Raw genomic sequence first — 15866 nt, 5'->3', positions numbered from 1 at the left:
AACTGAGGAACCATAGTAAAATTGAAGTTCATGGAGAAAGTTATAAGTAGCACAGATAGAAATGATTGTGGTTGTTGAGGGCTTATCATTCTCAGACCCTGAACACCACTGCAGGAGTTCCTCATATCAACACCCTAAGCCCAACTTCAGCAATGACCATCACTCCATCATACAGTCAGAAGTGGAGTTGTTTGCTGATGGTTGAAAATTTCAGATCCATTTACAATTCCTCAGTCAACAAAACAGTGCTTGTTGGCATGCAGCAAGACGTGAACTACATGCAGGCCTGGGCTGACACCTGGCAAATACCATCCAGATCACCTCCCTATTTCATTCAACGGCATTACCGTCACCAAATCCCCCACTATCAACATTGATCAGTAGACCAGACACATAAATTCCATGAATACTACAGCAGGACAGTACAGGAAGAGCAAATGGGCAATAAATGCTCGTCTTGCCAGGTAACACTCACATCCCATGAGCAAATAAAAAGAAAATTAACTAATACAAGTGAAAACTCCCCAAAGAGGGCATTGTTTTGATAGGTGGGGGTGTGTTAATTGTTCACTCTATAAAGGTGTATTAATGCAATTACACTTCAAATAATTAAGTTAGATCTTTCTCAGAAACCGTTACTCTCAAAATTGGTTCATTGCCGATCTAAAGTATTTTCAAAGATCAGTCACATCACTCATGCTTTCCTCCCTCCTGGGACACTCTTCTAGGTTCGCATGAGGGTTTTGGCAGTGAAAGTAGGGAGGATATTACAGCCAAGCCTAGTCCTATCTTCAATCAACATCCACATGTGCTCAACTATATGCTGTGGTTAATGGGTTGCAATCAGGAATGGAAATTATCCAATTTTTCCCTTCCCCAACTTGGATCCAATGTAACTGTACCACCCTATCTATCACAACATCAGACTGGGGGTCAGATCTGAGATGTTTCTGCTCTATGTGATTCACCTATAAACTTGATCTATGGGGGAAAGGAGACCCAAAATATTTTTAAAACATTTTGGTTTCGAACCATGCATCATATAGAAAATTGAGAAGCGCCTAAATGGTATGCAAAGTGACACCTTACATGGCTACTTAGAAGTTTGAAAGCTCTTGGTTGGTCAATTCAAGAGCTATAGAAAGGTCTCCAGTACCAGACTAGAACAACAAACTACAAGAATGACTATGTCGCTAGTTAGAATCAGCACTGTTATCGAAAAGGGGACATATGCATCAAAATGAAACTAAGCTACAATGTAAAGAAATCCTAAATCTCTTGCAGCTAGAATTAATACTTTGAGAGATGAAAAATGAGACAATTGCACAACCCAGTTAAAACATAATTCAAACAATAAATGACAAAAATTTGAAACAATGCTTTACTTTAACTAGATTTTATTCAGTACCAACTTTAATTATCTGCACCTTGATAAATATTTTTGGAACACTTTCCATTGATGTGAAAGTGGAAAGTTACGAGTATTACATCTGATCATTTGATGTACTTCAAATCATTTTCTTTGAAAGAGTGTTGTAAGTAATTTTGTTACTTGTTATCATCAACCTGGATGTGTTAGCAGATCAACACATAAATCCGTTAGTAAATCATGGCACACTAATGGAAGAGCAAACAGGGGGCAGGCAAACCAAAGAAGTATTTGTCAACTGTTGGCCACTAAAGGTGTAATTCAGCTGGGTCACCCATCATGCTCCCAACATTTTTCTTTTTTAATGTGTGTTGCGCATCAGTCTTGCAGGGTGCTGATAATAATCACCAGAACTAATATTGCAAAGAGATTCTCCTCAGACACAGTGCAACTTTGCTTATGGAGGTATTACTGGCAGTATGACTCAATGATGAGAAACCCATTCTGTCAGTTGCTTTCTTGAACACAATATTGCAAAGGACAAATTCACATTCGGTTAGGTTCCATTTTGGGTTATTATAAATTGCACTTTGTTTTGCCGACCACAGTTCCTACATCGCTCAAAGTTGTGGGATATTGTCAAGTTGACCTGTGTTCCTTAAGATCGAAGAAAGGTCAAAAATTACGAAGCCCCTCTCCATTATCATTCTTTAATCTGTAATAAAAGAGGCAATAGTAACATCATTAGGTCGCTGAAGCACTGAGTGAATGAGAGCTGGTCACTTAATTAACCAAGTTTGAAAAAATAGTGCATTCAAAGCATTTCACTTTAAAATAATCATATAACAAAAAGCCTGCATATTTTGTGGAATAACTATATTTTTAGAGTTCCTCTCTGTGAAATCACACTAAACTCGAGCAGATATTTTCACTTCAATTTTTACATGCACTCGTAAGGACAAATATCACTGACTCCTTTTCATTTGACAATACTGAATCAAATAAAAATGTTTGAAGTAATTTGAAGGAAGTTATTTATCATATGTACTTTGAGTTTTAAAACAATAAATAAATATCTGTGCAGAATGCAATTAGACTTTGGCTTCTGGCACCTGTTGCTTGGAGGCAAACAAAGAAAACCCTTTAGATAAAGTGTCACCCAATTGTTAAAGCCCAGAAAAAAGTGTTCCAGCATGACACAGTGCCTTCTTCAGGAGGAGAAATTAAATTAATCATCATAATAATAATCTTTATTACTGTCACAAGTAGGCTTACATCAACACTTCGAAGGAGTTACTGGGAAAATCCCCCAGTCGCCACACTCCGTCGCCTGTTCGAGTACACAGAGGGAGAATTCAGAACGTCCAATTCACCTAACAGCACATCTTTCGGGACTTGTGGGAGGAAACAGGAGCACCCGGAGGAAACCCACGCAGACACGGGGATAGCGTGCAGACTCCGCACAGCGAGTGACCCAGTCGGGAATCGAGCTGTTTTACATTTGATAGTCATTCATAACATTTTAGAAGTAAAAATATTTTAAGCCAAGACTAGCAAATCTATCGTTTCTGGTAAGACATGATGGGCCCGATCTAATCAAATAGGAAGAAAGTCCCACAGCGAGTGCATTTAGCTCGCAGCGCTGAGAAACGCCCCACTATCTAACACCCATCCAGTTAGGTGTGGAGCCTCAGCGGGGGATGCACTCCCATGGCCGCACTCTCGTTGCACTGAGGAACTCCACACGCCGGAACCTCTCAGTGCAGCGAGAGCGCTCACGGCGCAACCCCTGAACCCCCACCCCCAAGCCTCAACTCACTATAAGGGGGTCCTCAGGCCCCCCTGCACATCCATGCAGTGCATTCTGTGGCCCATTCACCGCCGCATGAAAGCTGCCAGCTTGACCCCTTGACACTGCCAGTTGGGTGTGCTGGCAGTGCCACCTGGACACCTTGACAGTTCCAGGCTGCCACTCAGATGGCTGCCAGGTTGGCCCTGCCAAGGTGCCCGGGTGGCACCAGCAGTGCCAGAATGTTACCCTCCCCAGAGGGTATGCACCTGGGTGCCTCCAATCTCTTGGGTGACCTCCACAAGTGCCGTTCCATCTGGTCCCCATTTGTGGAGACCAGCACTGAACGGTGCTCACCCAAGGTCTCCAAGGCGAAAAGGCTAGATCCCACGCCTTGATTACCTCAGGGAACTGCATATTACAGTAAAACTTGCTGCCTTGCTTTTATATGCAGATTTGTCACAATAGGCAGGCTTCATATCGCGACATCTCGTGAGATCTAACGCGATCTCACGAGGCATACGAGCCGGGTAGATCGCGGGAGCGTGGCCTCCCGGCACTTAGCGCCCACGGTACGCTGTGGTATGCTGCTTCTCAAGTGCAGCGTGGCTGGTAGATCACGCCCGATAAGTCAATTAGTATAGACTTACCGCTCTCCAAACCTAATATTTTGTTTAATGTTGATCCAGATGGAGGTTTGCCAGGATAATAGAATGAACATCGTAAATAATGAATGCCAGTATTACTTCTCAAGTTAAGTGCAAATTTAAGAGTCAAGTTCTCATCACATTCCATGTCAACCAGTATTCAAGTGAGCCTGGCCAATTATAACCAAGCCAGAGGTACTTTCACTATGTCGACTAGCACCTGCTGGGCACTGATCTGAGCCTGTTCAATCTCACACCATGTATGACTTCACAGCAAAGAGAGGCAAAACATTCTTCTATCAATTTCGAATAGATTCAAGTGCATGGATACGATGGGGAAGAAAGGACAGTATGCTAACGTACAAGTCAGGCACTTTTTAAAAAAAATAAAGAGGGGAAGTCCCATAGCTATTAAGAGTGGAATCAATTAAAGTTGAAGAAGAAGCTTATAACATAAGGATGTGGTTTCGCTTGCTAAATTTGACATGCATTACAGTTTCATAGAGTGGAAAATCAAACAGATCTTAAATTTCAAGTAGTAGTTACCTCTGTGACTACTCCTGCTGCTATACTGGATCCACTGTAACGTAACATAAAACGACCAAGCTCTTTGAAGTCTTTGTAGAGTTCCAGAGAGACAGGTCTCTGGGCTTGTAGCTCTATCAAGGCATTCTGCCCTTTAGTCAAACATCTGAAGAAGATTATAATCAAACTATGTAAATAGTAGGAAATCAGTTACAAGATCTCCTGGCTCATAAGTCAAGACAGCACAAAAGCCAACATGTTTCTCAAATATCTCTGCCCTTTCAGTCGGAGTTTTGAGAATCAATAGTTAGATACTATAATCATTCCAAAAGCTTCTTGGACTTAATTTTATTCAACTCATGTTATGATCACAGTTGACGTTATAACTGGACGGGAAGATCCCACAATGGAACCCTGGTGCAACAGAACTTTTACTTTTTATTAATAATATATTGAGGAAGAGAGTCGCAAAACCACTAATTAGTTTTAACAAGAACCATGCATTTATTAAACATGAAAAAAATTGGATTATAATACAATACTCCCTTTACTCTCCCCTTAGCTGAACAAATTCACATAGATTTGAAGATTAAAATGGATTACAAAGTACATCGCAACCTAACACACAAAGTATTTTAAGTACACAAGGCGACTGTGGTAAGACACACTCCTCTCTGAACTCAAGTGAATGTGGATTTCTCCACAAAATCCCCCAAGATGATTCTTATACCATGAGCCACCTTATCTCACTGAACTTCGGATTCTGCATGAGTGATTTCAAATTCCCCTTTCAAAAGTTACCCTTTCAAATCTTCTTTTAAATTGTGTTTCCCTCCGCATCTTCAGTCAAGGCTTCACTTTCAGGTTTTACATCTCTCCTTTCAGGTTTCCTTTTTCTTAAAGGCTTTTGCATCAACTCGGAGGTCCAGCCACTGATTTCCATAATTATTTCAAATAATGTCTCCCAAACTGTAGTAATTTCTCACAAACGTTAGCACTACTGCAGATATATTTCTGGCCTCTCATTATCCAATGCCTTTTCAACTCTGTGACTTTATTGAACAGTAATCTGTTCCGTTAACTTCAGACTTCTCGGAAACTTCTTTAATTTCTCTAGTTTCCTTAACTAACTGGATTTTAGATTTCCAGCATCTGTTTTCTTAACCATTATGCTCTAGTATGGCTTTTCTTCGAGAAAGGCTGAGACATGTTCCTCCTTTAACCTTCTAAAATTAACTGCTTCTATCAGAGTTGCCTTCTCTCTCACCTATCTCCAAATGCGATCAAATTAGTTAAACTAAACCGTAAAAGTTTCTCTGCCTTACAAGGCCCCAGTTGCTAAGCAACCACTGGTTTATTTACTCTTCACATCAGAGCCCTCTCAGCAAAATGGAATCGTAGTTGGAATTGAAACGAAACCAACCCCCCCCCCCCCCCCCCCCCCCCCAACCATACATGCACACACATACACACAAACACCTTTGTCCAGCATGAATCTAACAATAGGTTTCACCCTTCCAGGCACAGAAACATTAAATTAAGCACACTTAAAGCTGTAAAGTATGTTTACTAATACAAATGTAAATCCCTTAAAACGCAGCATTAGTTTCCCCAAAATCAAAGCTGCATTTTGTTTCCTTTGATGATTTTCCCGGAATCATCATCTGTAAATTTGTCTCAATGTCAGAGGCACTCAATGAAACCATGCCAACCATAGTCCTCTAACTAGTAAAATAATGGATGAACCAATCGATCTTTAGACTCCATGTACCCATCCAACATCAATCTTTATGTTTATTTGCATTTTACAGATTTATTTAAGAGAAGGCTCCATTGGCTTTAATCAGTAGGAGATGGAAATGCAATGTGAAGGATTAGAGATGGAGCATCTCCTTGAAATCTGAAGCTGATTTTAGATCAACTGAGCCCCAAGCATTTCTAATTTGTATTCACAAGTAGTGAGGGAATTCCTCTGTTGGCTGCATAATGAAACTCCCTGACAATGCAGGAGTTGATCACACAGTATTCATTCTGTTTTATATTTAGCCACAACTATAACAGCATATTATTGTGGTTTGATTTCTGAGCCGACAACCCACCTAAGCACTTGATCAAAGTCTAAATTCAGGCATTCCAAAACTGCTTGCTCACATCTTTCATATTTTATATATTTTTTTTAAATTTTGTACAAACTTTTCATGAATCTTTTAAAGGGATATTTCACTCTGGTTGTCTCAACTTGCATCCAAAATGTATTTTAGTCATTAATAGATGTAAATTAATTATGAACGATGATGGACAGAGTGAAATAATTCTGATTCATAACTTAGTTTTAATTTTATTTGAGCAAAACAATCTTAGATTGTTTTGTGAGCTAGACAATTGTGAGCTAGACAATTTGGACAGCATTGATCTAAATGAGTGATGTAATTAAATCCTTCACAAAATTGGCAACGTAACACTACGAAAGAAAACAATTAATTTACAGACTGTCTTGCCAGATGTATCAATGTGAACATTTGAAGGTCATGGAATTCTTTTGGTGACAAACTACATTAAGTTATCAAATCACCGATACTGTCACTATTTTGACAAGGAATTCTCAAATTCTAAACCAAAAGATCACTTAGTATTGAACTTGCTTATTGTATTAATTCAGCTGGTGACAGGTCTAGAAAGTGCATGGGGAAGCCAAATAAGATTTAAAAAAATAAAATAAAGCTTTTATTTCTGTAATTTCTTACTTGGGGAATGACAGAACCATCTTGTGTGGCATGGGGGTACCACACAACTTTACACTGTCCTATTAGTTCGTTCATGCACATTCTTTGCAGTTAGAAGTGGAAAACTGTTCAAAATGTGCTGCAGTTTTGGATGACAGAATTGCTTTCATCAATAGATTCATAGAATTTACAGTGCAGAAGGAGGCCATTCGGCCCACCGAGTTTGCACCGGCCCTTGGAAAGAACATCCCACCTAAGACCACACCTCCACCCTAGTAACCCCACCTAAACTTTTTGGACACTATGGGGCAATTTAGAATGGCCAATCCACCTAGCCCACACATCTTTGGACTGAGGGAGGAAACCAGAGCACCCAGAGGAAACCCACGCAAACACGGGAAGAACGTGCAGACTCCGCACAGACAGTGACCCAAGCCGGAATCGAATTTGAGACTCTGGAGCTGTGAAGCAGCTGTGCTAACCACTGTGCTATCATGCCGCCCTCCACTGTGCTACCATTGAGCCCTAATGGGACGGGAATGGAAAACAGTGACAATCCAACATTCAAAAACCAAGGCAACATATCTGAAATATAAACTTCATTGCAATCATTAAATTTCAATTACCACATTGGTACTTCACTGCATGGAAAGTTAGATTAATACTTTAGATGGTGCACCAGTGCACCACAGCAGGGAAGGTTTATTCTAGTTTTCAGTTCTAATGTGAACTGGTTCCAATCGTAGACATGCTATCAGGGAAGATACCCAATGAGGCGCCATACTTTATACAAAATGATAAATAATTACCAGGTGAATCTCAGAACCTGTATCAGTTCACAAGTGATACCAGGGAGGAAGTTACCTTATTGGTCTGATAAATGGTTACAGGCGTTATCAATAAAAGGAAAAGAAACTACTTTAAATTTAATATTTTAACAATTTACCTGGTTCAACTTGACCTAATTAACTTTTGAATTCCCCATGCTGATAACTATGACGATAATAGTCAAATAAATATAGAGATGTTTTAAACATTGCTTACTTAGGTTTTTTCTTGAGAACCTCTCCTGTGCTCTTGTGCAGAACGCTCACTAGCCTTCTGATTGTGCATGGTTCACTTAAAGTTTGGTAGTGTAGTAAAACCTGTTAATAAAGGTATAATCCATATTTTGAACTTTAAATATGACTTTTTGCAGTATTCAAGGCACATTAAAATCAAACAGTAGTAAATTGCATTTCCTATTCCTATTGAACAAGTTCCTTTTTAGTTAATCTTACAGCTTCAAAGTGTACTCAACATGTCTCCAGAGTTTGAAAATAAATAATATGCAGTTTTAAATAATAATAATAATCTTTATTATTGTCATAAGTAGGCTTACATTATGGGCAGCATGGTGGCACAGTGGTTAGCACTGCTCCCTCACAACTCCAGAGTCCCGTTTTCAATTTCGGTCTCGGGTGACTGTGTGGAATTTGCACTTTCTCTCCATATCTGCGCAGGTTTCCTCCGGGTGCTCCTGTTTCCTCCCACAAGTCCCGAAAGACGTGCTTGTTAAGTGAATTGGACATTCTGAATTCTCCCTCAGTGTACCCGAACAGGCGCCGGAGTGTGGTGACTAGGGGATTTTCACAGTAACTTCATTACAGTGTTAATGTAAGCCTACTTGTGACACTAATAAAGATTATTACTTTTCCCACCCGCCATCAGCCTTTGACGATTGCTGGGAAAGTCCCGCCCATAGTGTCAGTTTTCAATGAATGACGATATAACGACACAATCGTTCTGCACAAAAGAGTAAAAGGGCTGCTTCACTATTGGAAACTTAAAATTAACATTTTATATGCTCAGAAATATACGTATGAAACATGAAAGAGATAACCTAAAATTCAATTAAGGCAAGATAGAGTATGCAGTCCTGCCACAGAAAATTTGTTTCCGTGGGTAGCATGGTGGCGCAGTGGGTTAACCCTGTTGCCTCACGGCGCCGAGGTCCCAGGTTCGATCCCGGCTCTGGGTCACTGTCCCTGTGGAATTCGCACATTCTCCACATGTTTGCATGGGTTTCGCCCCCACAACCCAAAGATGTGCAGGCTACGTGGATTGGCCATGCTAAATTGCCCCTTAATTGGAAAAAATTATTTGGGCACTCTAAATTTATTTAAAAAAAGAAAAGTTGTTTCCTAGTTCAATTTTGCTTTTAAGCTTGCATCATTTACTGAATTCTAAATAAACGCAGAAAGAAAAAAATGTACTTACTGGTAAACCTTGTGTGATTGGAATATCAATGCTGAAAATAAGAACTCTAGCTCTAAACCTTGTGCATGTTTTTATAGGAGCTTTCGGATCACAAAAAATACACCCCACGCTATAGAAAGGGAAATAAAGAACAAAAGTCAGCACAGCTCATCAAAAACAAACTGAGGTTAAATAATTTCTGTATGTTAACGCATTTTGCTTTTAAAAATGCATATTTTATATATTATGTTGTACTGAGACTCTATCTGGTGAAACATGAATGCATATAGCAGAACCTGAATAATTATAATGTGCTCAACTGTCACAGCTTCATGGTTACACTAAGCAGTCAGAATGAATGCTCTGGAGTGTTTTAAAATTGAATAGGGGACTTCCAACTAAATGAAGCTTTTGAATGAATTCTCCCAGCCCCATGGTGGAGTGCTTGGAGGCAGGGAATCGGGTTTTGGGATTGCTCCCCAATGTGTTTCCCAGGGACAGATTGGGAAACGGATTGATTTCCCACAGAACTCAGGCAGGCTGCAAATTTGCATACTTAAGGCCACAGTTGGGGGTGACATTCCAGTACTGCTGGCATTTTGTCACCGGTGGAGTGGTAGCTCACTGCATATGAAGACCCTCAAGCTCAATGTACATGGCAGACTGGGGGTCACCGGAGTAGAGTCTAAATGCTTCAACAAAGGGGCTGTCATCATGGAGATCTGCACCCACAGTCAGAACACTTCCATAAGAGATGTTTCCCCTTATCCCTGAAGGACCTATGGCAATGGCCCTCGGACATTTTCATTTCAGAGCACCTACATTTTGAGGCAGATATGTGGTCTCCTCAGCAGCATCTACCTCACCTAGTGGAACTGCTGAGGCTCTGGAGCTGCTGGCCCTCTCGTTGTGCCAGTAGTATCAGGAGCGACCCCAACCCCCTCACCGTCTTTAATAGGGTGACAAAGCTTGGAATTGAATTAGAAATTAAGAATAAGAACAGAAAGTGTTGGAAAAGTTCAGCAAATCTGGCAGCATCTGCAGGGAGAGAAACAAAGTTAACGTTTTTTGAGTCTAAATGGACTGCCAGCCAATCAGATGAAGGGGCAGTTAATAGTCGAGGCCAGAGAAGGTAGTGAGTGAGCTGCACTCATCAGGGCCAGGCAAACAGGCCTCAGCGAGAGGGGTGAAATTGTTGTCAGGAACAAAGGGGAGTGTTCTTTCAGCAGAGGCAGCCCTTGCCTAAATGAAATTCCTCTATGGATTACAGGATGGACCGATTTGGAGAGCACCTCTCCCTCAACCCGAGACTGTAGGAAGGTTATCACAGTATACTGGGAAGCCTGCACTTATGGCACGCCCCACCCACCACCACTGGCAAAATAAGGGTTGCAGTGCACAGCCATTAACCAGACTGTTTTTCAATTTTGGTATCATATTTGATCCCAAGGTGAGCTCCCAGCCCCATATTTACCTAATCACCAAGTGTAACAAAGCCCAACTCCTTCCCTGTCAGTACAAGTACTGCTGAAACCCTCATTCATGTCATTGTTAGCTCTAGACTTTATTATCCCAACACACACCTGGTTGGCCTCTCACAATCCAACCTCCATTAACTTGAAGTCATCTACTGCCCATATATACTTGCAAAATACCTTGTTCCCCCATCACCCTTGTGTTCACTGAACAATGGTGGGTGTGCCTTCAGCTGCCTAGAATCTATAAGCTCTGGAATTCCCTCCCTAAGCCTCTCTGCCACGCTCTCTCTTTTCCCTTCTTTAAATGTTTTCCTTAAAACCTAACACTGTCTAAACTTTTGGCCTTCTGCCAGAATATTTCCTTATGCGGCTTGTCCAATTTTATTTGTAATCTCTGGTGAAGCGCGTTGGGATGTTTTACTATGTCAAAGGCATTATAAAATACAGTTGTTCGTCATTCCCCTGCCCTTTCTCCATAGTTATTATTATTCCTTCTTTCTCAATTATTTATCCACTCACAGTTTAAAAGCTTTTAGCAGTGACTAGCAATTATGACAGCGCAACTGCATTCCAAAACCAATACATGAGCAATGCACTGCATTTGCACAAGCACAAGATTTATTGCACCAAATTTTACAAACCAGTCCTGAAGACACCTGTGCAGCTTTGGTATAGCAAGCCTATGTTTAAAATTATATTACACTTGTAGCTGAGGTTCTTTTTCCCCCTAAAGGTACAAGCTATTAATTTATATGAGCGACTGGTTATGGTGTCAAGCGGAACTGAGCCTTCATTTTGAGCACCTGGAAATGTGTTTGTTGGACATTACTTGTGTGACAATTAGGACACTTCTTCACAATAAAGTGGCAATATGAAGTTGTAATATACGTTTACATTTCTATTGATGAATTTAAATTGATAATGTTGGAAAGGTTTTGCATTCTATCTCTTGATATATCGGGCAACTTTCTGAAAACAAGGACACTGCAATCTCCCGGAGCAAAATACTTCATTCAAAGCTCTGTGGCGCTGAATACCAGGGATTTTGTTTAAATTAATATCTGGTTCTCTAATGGCACAGTGACAGCACATGGTCACTCGAACTCTGGGACCCTAGTTCAAAACCAGTCCAGAATGATGAGCTAAAAGTGTAAAAGTCCAATGAAAACGAGTGTGAGGGGCGTATGCGAGTGGGGCGGCCGCATCAAGAAGAGCTCCCACCAGTGGTCACGATTTGCGGCGCTTTCGGGGATTTCCCTGATTCATTGATCACCCCCCCGACTATTGTCGGCCTTTGGGGCCGTCACGGGCAGCTAGCGGGGCTGGTTTGAAAACTGGTGAGGAACCCCGCGCGGGTGTCGGACGGCGGGGCTGAGGCGCTGGGCCCAGCGCGCTCGAAGGCCAGAGCAGCGGGGGCGGAGCCAAACGGAGGCCGGGGCGGCAGGCCCGAGACCAGGGCGCGATGTAAGTGGGATGTCCCACATTGGATGGCTCTCACCTAGAATGAAATAAGAAGGCTGAAGTCCGGTCCCAGGGGAGCTCTGGGGGAATGTAAAAGAGAAGAGAAAGAAGTTTTAAAGAAATTTGGTGAAAGTTCTTTTTTTCTCTCCTTTTTTTTGTGTGAAGGAAGAAAAATTGTTTGTTTTTTTCAAAAAAAACCCAGATTGATGAAGGACAGAAGGGTGAAAAGGGGAAAAAAGAAAGGAAAATCAATAAGCCGCTAAAGGATGCGTAGAGCAGCGTCGAAGAAAGGAGGAAACGCGGGCGCGCCGCTGAATGAGAGGACAAGCAAAAGTGCTGACAAGATGGCGGAAGCCGAACCGCATGGTGGGGCCGCACTACTTACGGTGGAGAAGATGACCGAGGTGATGGCGGTGGAGCTGGAAAAACAGTTTGCGAGGCACATGGAGGCCTTGAGGAAGGAGACGGCGGTCACATTGAAGTTATTGATGGAGGAGGCAATCGCCCCGGTGAGAGTAGCTGTGGCAAAGACATCATCCGAGATCAGAGAGCAGGGCGAGAAGGAGGAGGAACTGGAGGAGGCCGTGTCACAACACAGTGACCAGGTCACCTCGATGGGGGACGAGCTGCGGAGGGTAGTGGAGGTCAACAGAGGACTCCGAGCAAAGCTCGAGGACTTGGAGAACTGCTCAAGGCGGCACAATTTGAGAATTGTGGGCTTGCCCGAAGGGACAGAGGGCCTAAGGCCAACAGAATACTTCGCTAAGACGTTGGCGGAGCTGATGGGGGAGGGGGAGAACCCCTCCCGGTGCGAGCTAGACCGAGCTCATCGGTCATTAAGGCCGAAGCCCAAAGTGAACAAGCCGCTAAGAGCAGTAATTATCTGCTTCCATAAGTACTGCATGAAGGAGAAGGTGTTAAGCTGGGCGAAGCAGAAGCGCGAGGTGCAGTGGGATGGTGCCGGAGTTCGGATCTACCAGGACTTGACGGTGGAGTCGGCAAAACGACGAGCGGCGTTCGGGCGAGTGAAGGCGGCACTGTACAAAAAGGGGGTGCGATTTGGTATGGTGTACCCGGCGAAGCTGAGGGCAACGTATAATGCCAAAAACTTTTATTTTGAGACAGCGGAGGCAGCTGAGGCGTTCGTGAGGGCAGAAGGCTTGGGACAGACGTGAGGAGCGGAGCTGGAAGAGAGACTGTGGACTGTGTTTGGGCAGCTGGAAAATGTATAAATGCTACAACTTTCTTTTTACTGATGTGTATTGTAATTTAATTATCTTTGCATTGTTACAGAGTTCAAGTTAATGGTTGGGTTGATTGGCGTTCTGTGTTGCGACGGTTATATCTTATTTTAGTGAATTGTATGGGTTGGATTGTTGTTTTTGTTTTTTCTTTCTCTGGGACTGGGTGGAATATATCTTGGCGGGGGGAGCCACCCGCGCTAGCTAACTAAAGTCGGCTAGTTAACGGAGGTGAGGTGAGAGGAGAACTGCGGACATTGAAGCCTGGATAGCAGGTTTCAATGGGCCTACGAGGCGAGCGAGAGGGGGGGGGGGGATTGATGCTGGGAGATGTTTTTTCAAGGGGAAATGTTAATAATGGACAGGGGCGGGTCAGGCTCATGGGGCAGGGCCCGGTGGTATGATGATGGTGGATAAGAAGGGTGGGGGGGGTGGGGGGCAGTGAGAGACCCCCAGTTAGGATAGTCACGTGGAACGTGAGAGGGTTAGGAGGTCCGGTCAAGAGGTCAAGGGTGCTTGTACATCTTAAAAGTTTGAAAGCCGATGTGGCAATGCTGCAGGAGACTCACTTGAGGGTGAAGGACCAGGTGAGACTTAAAAAGGGCTGGCTTAGTCAAGTGTTTCACTCTGGATTTGACGGAAGGGCTCAAGGGGTAGCAGTACTGGTCAGCAAAAGTGTACGCTTCCAGATGGAGAAGGTGGTGGCAGATCAGGAGGGTAGATATGTGATTGTGACAGGGGCGCTGGAGGGGAGATTAGTGGCGCTGTTAAGTGTATACGGTCCCAATTGGGACGATGTGGGATTCGCGAAGAAGGTGTTTGGGGCCATCCCTGACTTGGACACACACAAACTGATCATGGCGGGGGGACTGGAACTTGGTGCAGGAGCCAAGGTTGGACAGATTACGGCCATGCTCGCTGGTCCCATCAGGGGGGGGGACGAAGGCGCTGGCTGGGCTAATGGTGAAAATGGGAGGGGTGGACCCGTGGAGGTTTCTGCACCCAAGGGAACAGGAGTATTCGTTTTTCTCAGCAGTCCTAAGGTATACTCGCGGATCGACTTTTTTGTGGTGGGAAGGCTTTGCTGGCTGGGTTTAAGGGGTCGGAATACTCGGCAATTGCAGTATCAGATCATGCTCCGCATTGGGTGGATATGGTACAGGAGAAGGGGGGTAGCGCAGAGGCCGGGGTGGAAATTGAATGTGGGACTTTTGGGAACCAAGTGTTTTGTGAGAAAATTGAAACGGTAATTAAGGAATATGGAGGTTTCAATTGTACGGGTGAGGTGTCGAAGGCAGTTGTCTGGGAGGCCCTAAAGGCGGTGGTGAGGGGTGAGGTAATTTTGTTTAAGGCCAGGGTGGACAAGGAGGAGAGGTTGGAGCGGCAGAGGGGAATAGATGAGATGTTGGAGGTAGATAGGAGTTATGCAGAAGATGGGGACCCAGCCAAGCTGGAAAAGAGGAAGGAACTACAGGCGAGCTTCGACCGACTATCTACCAGGAAGGCAGTGCGCCAACTGAGACGAGCAGGGGGTGCAGTTTATGAACATGGAGATATGCTAGCAGGTCAGCTCCGGAGGGAAGCAGCGGCAAGGGAAATTGTTCAGGTGAGGGATAGGGCAGGGAAGTTGGTGGTGGCTCCGGATCTGATTAACAAGGTTTTTGAGGCGTTTTATGAGAGGTTGTACAGGTCAGAGCCACCTGGGGAGACCGTGGGATGCAGGAATTTCTAGATGGGTTGGAGTACCCGAGGCTAGGGGAGGGGGACAGGACTACATTAGAAGGAGCAATAGTGGAGCAGGAGATAAACAATGTGATTGGGAGGATGCAGTCGGGGAAGGTGGCAGGGCCGGATGGGTTTCCGGTGGAATATTATTTAAAAAATTCAAGGATAAGCTGACACCCCTGATGGTGGGGATGTTTGAAGAGGCGATGGGGAAGGGGGTGTTGCCACAAACCTTGGGACAGGCATCGATTTCACTGTTGCTAAAAAAAGAAAAGGATCCGACGGAGTGTGGGTCGTATAGGCCCATCACTTCTGAATGTGGACGTAAAAGTATTGGCGAAGATACTGGCGGGTAGGCTGGAGGAGTGCCTCCCGAAGGTGATAGGTGAAGATCAGACGGGATTCGTGAGAGAGAGGCAGCTCTTTTCGAACATTAGGAGGATATTGAACGTCGTTATGGCACCGGCGGAGGGGAAGGAAACAGGTGGTTGTGGCATTGGACGCCGAGAAGGCATTTGACCAGGTAGAATGGGGGTACTTGATAGCAGTTCTGGAGCGGTTTGGGATTGGACCAAGATTTGTGAACTGGGTAAAGCTACTATATAAGGAGCCGAGGGCGAGTGTCCGCACAAACAACATCAGCTCGAGATACTTTTCTCTCCACCGTGGG

At 43.7% G+C, this 15866-nt stretch overlaps 1 protein-coding gene across 2 annotated transcripts in view; it reads right to left on the bottom strand.

Annotated features, from left to right (window-relative positions):
- Window positions 1-1380: 1380 nt before the first annotated feature.
- The window catches only part of hbs1l (HBS1-like translational GTPase), a 264743-nt gene continuing 250257 nt past the window's right edge, over window positions 1381-15866 (bottom strand). For both annotated transcript variants that reach the window (XM_072499712.1, XM_072499713.1), the window contains 4 exons: window positions 9313-9421; window positions 8098-8198; window positions 4352-4496; window positions 1381-2084 (listed from right to left, as the gene is read on the bottom strand). In XM_072499712.1, coding sequence (XP_072355813.1) covers window positions 2073-2084; window positions 4352-4496; window positions 8098-8198; window positions 9313-9421 — 367 coding nt within the window. In that variant the 3' untranslated portion in view covers window positions 1381-2072. The remainder of the gene's footprint in view (window positions 2085-4351; window positions 4497-8097; window positions 8199-9312; window positions 9422-15866) is intronic.

Source organism: Scyliorhinus torazame, chromosome 4 (genome assembly GCF_047496885.1).
Source record: "Scyliorhinus torazame isolate Kashiwa2021f chromosome 4, sScyTor2.1, whole genome shotgun sequence".
Taxonomy (NCBI): domain Eukaryota; kingdom Metazoa; phylum Chordata; class Chondrichthyes; order Carcharhiniformes; family Scyliorhinidae; genus Scyliorhinus; species Scyliorhinus torazame.
Note: the sequence above shows the minus strand (reverse complement) of the source record. Positions and strands in the feature narration are given on the sequence as shown.